The sequence below is a fragment of the Coenobita brevimanus genome, chromosome 70 (genome assembly GCF_032717465.1).
Source record: "Coenobita brevimanus isolate Jiangsu-jjx chromosome 70, ASM3271746v2, whole genome shotgun sequence".
NCBI lineage: Eukaryota > Metazoa > Arthropoda > Malacostraca > Decapoda > Coenobitidae > Coenobita > Coenobita brevimanus.
In genome coordinates, this window is record NC_137023.1 from 53,302,112 (window position 1) to 53,311,830 (window position 9,719).

Consider the following 9,719-nt stretch of genomic DNA (forward strand, 5'->3'; position numbering starts at 1 on the left):
AGTGCTACGGCGCTTTCGTCACCTGAAGTCTGGCCAGTGTTCCGGTGTTTACTTGTCACAGAGGCCCTCCGTCAAGAACTCGATACAAATATGTGTCTCATCCAGGTGTTGAGATACTTGACTTAGAAAAGACAGACCATTTGTAAATGTAAAGACAACTGCCGCTGTCCCTATTAACTTGACTGCCTCTTCCATTATTCATCTAAGCTGAAGTGCCTTACAACTGCTTAGTTATCTTATGTGCAGTTTGACAGTGCAATAAAATTCTTAATTACTCTGAACTGAAGTGATAGGACACAGTACAAGGCAAAGTAAATGAAGTAAAGATATCTGCACTGAACTTGCTGAGTAATCACTTGAGGCCAGTACAACAGGCGAGTCTTCAAGTGAACAGTGAACTGGCCCATGGACCTGTGGAAGCCAGCTGTTCGCAAGGCAAAGAAAGTAAGTACATTCAAGTTCTTTACATTAAGCTAGTTTACAGAAAATCTGAGCATATATGATCATCAGATGGTATTAATCATTATGAAATTATCATTATCACTTTCCTCTATGCTGTGTCGGTCTGCTTGTCTTTCTGTATGATGCTGATAAACATATAGGCGTTTATGTGCTCCTGGGACAGCATGCAAGCGTTATAAGATAATCGGTAGAAAGTATCAGGTATGTATCGGTGACAAAGACATATAAATAAAAAATGTGACTTTCACCACCCCAGCGCTGGTCGCTTGTTGCATGGTGGAGCTTGGGTTCACCTGGTACACTACCCCTTTCATTTTAATATAACCTCCACCTATCATTTTGTCTTCTCGACTTCCATCACATTCTCTCATCTTTATTTTATTTTATTTTTTTTTCCCTCGTTGCCCTTGGGGACTGGTTGGGCAGGCCTGCTCCACACATGCACCCCCGGCATGGAGTCACTACTCGCTCATACGCTGTCCCTCACACACACACACACACACACACACACACACACACACACACACACACACACACACACACACACACACACACACACACATTTTCACCACGTAATGAGTACATTTGTCGCAATTCTTAAATGCATCCTGACACTATATGCTGTACACACGATTTTCATCACAAACTTCAGTAATCTTAGCCTTGTTTTTCCCATAGGGATATTTCTTAGATATCTGTCTTTTTAACATGCCCATCTTTAACTCAGCAGTAATCTAAGAATTCATCTTGTCCTGTTTCTAGATACTGACGACCTACTCTTAACTTTTCCATTCTCTGCCCTAAGCTCTCAGAAAAACGATTACTAACATATCTTACGTGCTGAGGCCAGCTTAAGATATATCTATTTTGGTTTATTGTTAAAAAAACACCGTATTTCATCTTTTTGCTTACCACATAATTCTACATTATTATCACTTTGCTGTTACCAACTTAATATTCACCTTCTCTCTATCAATACCTTTCAGGTCTCTTTCTCGTGGCCTTTCTTGGAAAGACCACATTACTTTTCATGCTCAATTAGTTTCTAAGAGGTTGAATGTGCTAAACCGCTGTTTCTTTTTGCTCACAGGGTTACAGTCGCGAAACAAGGAACTTATGTCTTCGTGCCCAAGTTCAGGTCACGTGTATGGTTGAGCTTTGCTCGGCATGGTTAAATCAGAACTGAGTCAGAGAAATTTGTCTTCAAATCTTTTCTAAATGAGCTTCCTCTGGTCATCTCCTTTCGAGGGTGCTCTCTCTCTCTCTCTCTCTCTCTCTCTCTCTCTCTCTCTCTCTCTCTCTCTCCACACTACACGATACTCCCAATTTCTTTTATCATAAACCTCATCTTTAAATGCAATCAAGCAGTCCCCGTTATCCTAAAATTCTCACTTCTTTACTGTCCATCTGTCTAATGCAAGATACAACGACTTTTCCATTCCTTTATATTTACCATCATTGACCACAACCCTTTGTGTTTATTGATGCAGTGAATCCATGCATCTCACCCAAAATAAACTTTGATTTTTGTCCTCACAATGTAACTGAAAAATATGTTCCAAAAGATCATAACCCTTTCCATACACCTAGCCATGTAGGTCTGAGAAACTGACAATTTTGTTTTAAATGTAACACTGGTACTTTTTCTTTTTTTTTTAATAATCTAGTAAGACTAAATAAAAACAGAGGACGAAAAAATTACGAATTAAAACGAGGATTTTGTTTTCTCGGCTGTGGGACAGTTTTTAGCTACCGTATTCCTTAGAGGAACGAGAACTACTCCCAAGCCGAACATAGCCATTGGGCGGTAGCAAGAAAACTAGCCAAGATCTGAAACACCTTGAAAGTGATGTCTTTACACCATATTGTAGAGGTTGGAAAACCCCTACTAAGCTTAATAAAATCGTTTGGCCATAACAACAAAGAGTACCACGTCGTGAGGTGGCTGAAGCTCTTAGTGTAATTTTATTGGATAATAGGAGCTCTCTGGCAGTCGGGCCATGCTATAGTCTACGCATCCTCCTGATTTAGGATGAGTTCCTCCAGGGATCTATATTTAAGAGGGTGCCGTAGTATGTCCACTCATGTGTTCACCCATGTTCGCAACCTGCCTAGGATCCTTCGATAACATATACAGACTCCTCTGCCCACACAGCTCCATCACAGTTTCCACATTTTGTTACAGCCCTAATCTTAAAAAGTCTTCCACAGGTATATCCATGCGCGAAGTGCTGGATGGGAGTAGAGAACTTCTCCAGTTATAGAAAGTAGTGTTCCGAGAGTCTACGGATCATATGGTCCTCAGGACTCATAAAACATGGCTTGAACTTGTATGGCAGAGGTGCCTGCCTTATGTCCGGCATATGCAAGCCTGACACTATGATATATACAATACAATTCACACATACACACAGACTGTATGATATAAAAGCATACACATACATCCTCATTCAGTGAACACATAGTCTTCTTTAAACACACACACACACACACAGAAAACTCCCCTGATCCCACACTGATACTTGCCTACCACAAGATTCTTAGTCTTAACCCTGGGCCAAGTCGATGCACGCACACCTGTCAAACAGGACTATGTATACCTTTCCTGCACCTCCACGCACGCATACTGGCTACTTCACACATGCTATGTATACCTTCTTCCCCTGTTTATTTTCTCTTGTATGATTGCTTCAGGTGCATATTTTTTCCTGCATCTTTACACAAACGCACACTGTCCTCTTCACACGCAACGTACACCTGTTTTCCGTGTATGCCTGCATTCCGTGTATACCTGCTGTCTGCGTATACTTTCTCGTGTGTAGCCTACCTGCTTCCCGTCTATGGCAAAGAATGGACACCAACAGACCTACCTAACCTTTTCGATCCGATGACATCAGTTTGCTTCCAGTTACAACCAGACAATTTTTTTAATGACTTCACACAAGCATGTAGTAGCTAAGGGGCCAATGAAGAACATATCTAATCTCTTCAGTTCGAAAGGCGTCTCCAAAGTTGAATAAAACTGATTGGTGACGGTAATGATAAGAGATAAGCTACGACATCCGCCCCTGTCTCTCAGCCTGATAAAACTGTTTAGTGTAAACTGGAGTACAAGAGTTGACCCGACCATGAGAATCCACCACTTCAGTCTCAGTTCGTCATTATATTTTATTCCTGCTGCCCCTGGATGGTTCTAATCAGAGTATATAAGCCCTTCAATAGAGAAGGAATTACTGAAGGCTATATCTAAAATTTATAGTTCAGAAACTCTGTCTGAACCCCTTCGCTAAGATGACGTCATTTTAACATTTCATTCTTGGCATCACCAGATCATTTTATTTAGCTTAGGAGATACTGTTCAAACTGTACGGATAAGATAAAACCTTCGCAAGGCCGTTCACTATTGGGCCTTCCTTTCACTTGAATAAAATTGTTTTGGAGAAGGAAGAAAATACAAATGACATCATCGGGCTGAAAGGGTTCATGTAAAAAACAAAAGTGAAGATTGCTAGAATCTAACATACTATAGCAGTAGCCGTGTGTGTGTGTGTGTGTGTGTGTGTGTGTGTGTGTGTGTGTGTGTGTGTGTGTGTGTGTTTTGGGCTGCCAAAACTACACATTCAAATCGCACCAAAGTTGGCACAGAAATCGCAAAAAATTCGCTGATGTGAAAAATACTTGGTCCCATCACGATTGAAAAACTTTTACTGTATTTAATGAGGGATCACATTTTGACCAAAAAAACGCCGGTCCTGGCGCCCAGCATAGGATCTCCTTAGAATTTTTGGCCGAGAGGTAGAACTAAAGTAAACTGGGTTCCCTTACCGTAGCTGCAAATAACACGATCAATTGGTTAGCTGCAAAAAATCCAAGTGACAACGTTACACTAGAACAGCACATAAATGCGAGAGCCCTCCGCAGGAGCAAGTGCGAGGGGCCCGAAGGGCCCACGAGCACTTGTACTAAAAACTATAGGACATCATCAAATTTAAGGGGTAAACCCACTCCCCTGAGCGCGGTGGCTCCTAAGCTGGATGAAACTGTTTGGAAGTAGCAAGAATTAACAGAAAGACGTAAACAAATGGAAGGGGTTAGGGGCATGTACTGCACGACGCAACACCCCAACGTGATGTTTTTGGTCCTATTCTCGGTGACTAGGATACTGTGTAACACCTCTGCCTTAACGACTTATTCTGCACATTATACTCTAATGTTTTCATACATGTAAGTGATGCAACCAGTTCGACATTAATATAAGAGAAATAGCATGCAAGATAATGTTAAGATATAAGATGCAAAACAATCGCTAAACAAGCGGTGCTACGAAGCCTCCCATGCTACCTATAATACGCCCATAACTCTTTCACTTAGTGTTTTCTCTAGCATTTTATTCCAGCTAATGCCAGGTGATTTTATTCGGTGGGAGGGAGTGACTGGAATCTGAGTAGTAATAGTGGAACCATTAACTGTATATTACGGACACCACAGCTCTAGCCTTTTATTTCAGCTAAAGCCAGATGATTTTATCGGACTGTGAGCTACAGAGGCTTGAGTGTTAACCACCACTTCTGTTTGATGACTATACACCCTTCTGTTATTACTGCCACCGACAGCTTTTGTTCAACTTCGGAGAAACTTTTCTACTTGAATGTATTAGATATTGCCTTCATGTGCCACTTCATCAGTAGAGGTCTATTCAGAGCTGAATAAAATCCAGTGATGGTTGGTAGCAGAGACAGAACGAAAACGATGTTATTGTACTGGAAGGGCTAAAACCTGCGGTACGATGACGTTTTTTACTATACCCACAGCGAACGATTTGATTAAGCTTAGGGGAGGCCTCTCGTAGTGAGTGGTAAGAAGTTATCTTCACTTTGTTCATGATGATGTCGTTGGGTTATTGGCTGCATCACAGGAATAGAAGGACGATTAATTTAGCATCGAGAATCAATTATAATGATCGAGTAAGAAGCATGCTCCCTCAACCTTTCAACACTATGACATTATTGATTCCATTACAGTCTACATTAGGTACCACCAAACGATTTTGTTAACGGTAAGGCAGGCTCTCATGCATTTGTAAATGTTGTGGCCTCAGGTTCATCTGAAAATGTCACCCGGTGGATTATAGAATGAGGTGAGGGACTTTTGCATAACCGGACATTGGAACAGCTCAGTTATTTCGAGGCCACCACATGAAGATGTCTCTCTCCATCACGGAGCTCTAGTACTGAAGGGGTTAAACCATTCCTATAAAACACTCATCATCCATTATGGGATTAATCAAGTGAGTCAGAAACTTTTATTATGTTTAGGAGGGGCCATTCGAACTGCAGGGATAAGATATAGCCTTCATTAACCCCTACAATAAAGAAGACCTTTCTTAAGTCAAATAAAGTCGTATGGAAAGATTAAGAATATACTAAGCAAATACGTAACCTGATTCACGGGGCTTAACCCATATAGTTCCGCTATGCTGTACTTCAGTTGAGTAAAATCGACTGTTGTAGCCAGAATGAAGCAAGTAAGCGGGCCGTGTGCCGTGAAAGGATTAAATGAACTCCATCATTTCATATCCTCTGAAAGGAGAATGGTGGGTTGCAGGAAGGCCACTTCAGTCTGCAGTCCACTGGGTTAACGTCTCGGGTCACAAAAAGAACAACAACAACAGCAACAACAATCATCATCATCATCATCATCATCATTATTGTTATCCCTTCATTCCAGTTACATATTTGATATTGATGCTGCATTCAGACGATTTTGCTTATCATTGGGGATGACCCAAGAGTTTGATGGGGTTAGTGAAAGCAAAGCAGACGATTTTGCTCAGCGTAGGAGAGCACCCAAGCAGTGAAGAGGTTAAAGATGCCAGGAAACATCTAACCTGCATCATTCGAAAAGCCTTTCCCTAAAGTAAATAAAAAAAATCCCTACAACCCAAGGACGCCTTGTTCATAGAATTCTTGCTACATCCTCAAGGTTTTATTTAAATTAGTGGGTATAGTTTGAGCTGCAGGCGTTAAAGACAGCCCCCATTAACTCTTATATCAGCAGTGTTTTTTCCTAAGTTGAATAAAATGATCTTTCGACATCAAGAACATAATAAGACCAGTGCACGCCCGGAAGAAATTTGTGAGACTAATAGCCTATCCTTTCCACGACAAAATGTTTCCAAACACCATTCTCTTTGCCTCCATACGGTTATTGAGCCCACGACTAAATTCTGACTAAAAGGTAAAAAAAGAAAAATAATTTTCACATGTTTCCGCGTGTCTCAATTTCCTAAAATTTCGCGTCGTTAAATCGCGCGAGTTTTGTTTGGTATTTTTCTGACTCTCCTTGGACTTACCTCGAGCTAATGCAAAAAAGAATTAGGCTGATATCTATTACCTTTCTCGTGAAAGAAACGGACACATATGCACAGCTTCATTTTGTTTAGATATTATAAGACAGACATCAGCAGGTTGGAACAGTTTAAAGGTGTCGTTCAATTTCACTACATCTAATTCAAGTACGTGGGCGCGCGCGCGCGCGCGCGCGCGCACACACACACACACACACACACACACACACACACACACACACACACACACACACACACACACACACACACACACACACACACACACACACACACACACACACACACAAGCGCTTGATTATGCTTTTTTATACATTTTTTTGTTTTGTTTTCACTGTCTCTGCTTTCATAACTGTTAAAATTGTCATGCGTTCTGAATAATTCTTTGTGATCGTCTGGACACCTTTTTGCTCTCCTGCCACACTACTAACTGATTTAGCATGTTTTGCCCATGTATAGACATATATCTCCACTTCTTTCTTCTTTTTGAGTTTTACGCTCTGTCCCCATTTTTCGATAAAGGCTAAGGCGTTGCCCTTGGGTGGAGGACTTTGGAATTTGGCGCGTGTAGCACTTAATGACCAAAAACCAAAGACCTCTACCCAGGGGCAACGCACAATAGAAAGAAATACAATTGAACTGATCCTGCAGCTAATGAATAAATATCCACTTTGTATTTCTCATGAAAATCATAGTTGCTACCATTTTATCATATATCCTTCTGTGTATACGTTAACAGTATCAAAGGTGTTAAAAGTATCAAAAAGTCAAATCCAACAAACAGTTAATATTGGACATTTCATGGAAATATTTCAAAACTGCAGTATATTAGTGCTGGCGTAATGTAGTTCAATTAGTTCTAGTGATATAATTAATGCAGTGAATATACAGGCTGGAAAACGCAGAATAACAGATGGAAGTGATAGTTTACATCATAGCTTACTAAATAAAAAATATATATATATATATATATATATATATATATATATATATATATATATATATTTATTTATGTATATATATTTCACGCTCAGAGCTAGAGTTAATTCTGTCTGACGTGTAAAGGCAAAGCAATGATTTAATTTAGTGTTCATAATGGGCGAGTCAATGTCTGGAAAAAAAAAAAAAGCTCGTTGTATAATGATCAAATCTGTACTGTAACTTGCTGAATGTGATTACCAAACCGCATTGTGTTATCAGTGTGTCTGACATGTTCTCTATCGCAGGTGAGCACCAGCGGGGCCGGCGACAAGAGCGGAGCGACCCTGCCAGACGTGGTGGCCAGCCTCAGCCTGTCGGACGCCCCGCATCACACAGCAATGTTGGGCACCCGCGACCACCACTACCACGACATGTCCGAGAATCGACCCCGCCGAAGAGATACCCGTCCTCCGCCCCCACCAGTGACACCGCAGGGGCTTGGGGCATCACCACAAGGCTTAGGGACGCCTCCAAATCAAGCTCTAGTTGGTGGTGGTGGTCCTAATGGAGGAGCAGGAGGATGGCGGCACAACCCACAGCACCAGTGGCCATCTCCACCTCCCATCGACCCTACAGCAGGAGTCCCCATGTCCCCAGGTCTTGGTGTCAATGTGGGTGTTGGTGTTGGTGTGGGTGGAGGATGTGGTATGCCAATGGAAAGCGACGGGGCGCGAGTGAGAAGTGTATCCAGTGAGCCCCGCGGCCCTGGGGGCAATGGTGGCGACCGTAGAGTTCGTTGCTCTTCTGCATCCAGATCCCGCCAGCATCGACCTAGACCCACCCCAGGTGACCATCCACCCCCTGCAACCAGCCCTCCGCCGATGCCTGCTATGCCCACAGGCGGAGGCGGCCACGGAGGTACTCAGCAACCATACCCTCCTTCAGTAGGGTTGCAGCAAAGTGCGGCGGGGGTGGGCATGGTAGGAGGTGTGCTGGCCCGCTTGACAGGGTGCTACGAGAGTTTGGAACCAGGACGTGAGGCAGGGGATGGTGTAGCGTACGGGTACCAGGTGAGTGACCTGGAGGCGCTGCTGACTCGTGCTTCACCTTCTCGGCCCGCTAATTTGCCCATGGTTCTGGCCTCAGCCACCCGCCTTCACAACATGCGGCGCACCCCGGAGCCACGACCTCAAAACCAGCCACCCGTTCGACCTTTCCTGCCATTGGGTATAATTGTGAATGCTGTGTTTAAAACCCGAGACTGGCTTTATGTGCGAACAGCACACGGGGCCGAGGGATATGTACCGTATCGAGTGTGTTTGCCTTTGGGCATCCTTCCCCCTCCTAGGGAGGGTCATACGGCTTCACCCCCTGCGGCTGATATGGCAGGGAGCCCTGCCTGGGATAGCCGAACAGATATGTTCCAGGGTGGGTTGTCTCAACTGGCCAGTGCCCCCGTTGTACCTGTTCCTGTGGGCACCATGAGTGTCGTGGGGGCAGAAGGAGGTGGCCAGACGCGAGGACGACCGCGTGCGAGACGGAGGCCACCTTGCCCGGATTCCTGTAATCAGACGGACACGCAGAAACTGCAACCTGCCACTCGCAGTTTGTCTGAGTCACGGCCACCTCGTGAGAGCCTTGATTCTCCTCCTTTAGCAGCCTCTCCTCTCGCGCCCACTGCCTTGGCTCCCACCCCTCTCGCACCAGCGCCAGTAGCTCCCGCTCCCGCCACTGCACTCCCAGCTGACCACGTCCTGGTGTAACTGCCTCTTGCTTCACATGGGTCTCACCTGGTCACAGTGGAACATTATGCTTCACTTCCTGGCCGCAGGACTGACCCATCTGCTTTAATCACATTTAATTTCATGTACATACATCTGCTATACCAGAGTATGGATTCACCAGAAGGATACAAAGGATCAAATGATATCGGCTGCTGTTGGCCAGCAGCCAACACTTCAGATCTGCCAGG

General features: G+C 43.7%; 1 protein-coding gene across 1 annotated transcript; it reads left to right on the top strand.

Moving 5' to 3' along the window:
- The first annotated feature begins 405 nt into the window (after nucleotides 1–405).
- Nucleotides 406–9,510, top strand: LOC145406448 (uncharacterized). The gene is made up of 2 exons (XM_080277604.1): nucleotides 406–444; nucleotides 8,053–9,510. The coding sequence occupies exons 1-2, from the start codon at nucleotides 406–408 to the stop codon at nucleotides 9,508–9,510; spliced, it is 1,497 nt and encodes a 498-aa protein (XP_080133730.1).
- The last annotated feature ends 209 nt before the right edge of the window (nucleotides 9,511–9,719 follow it).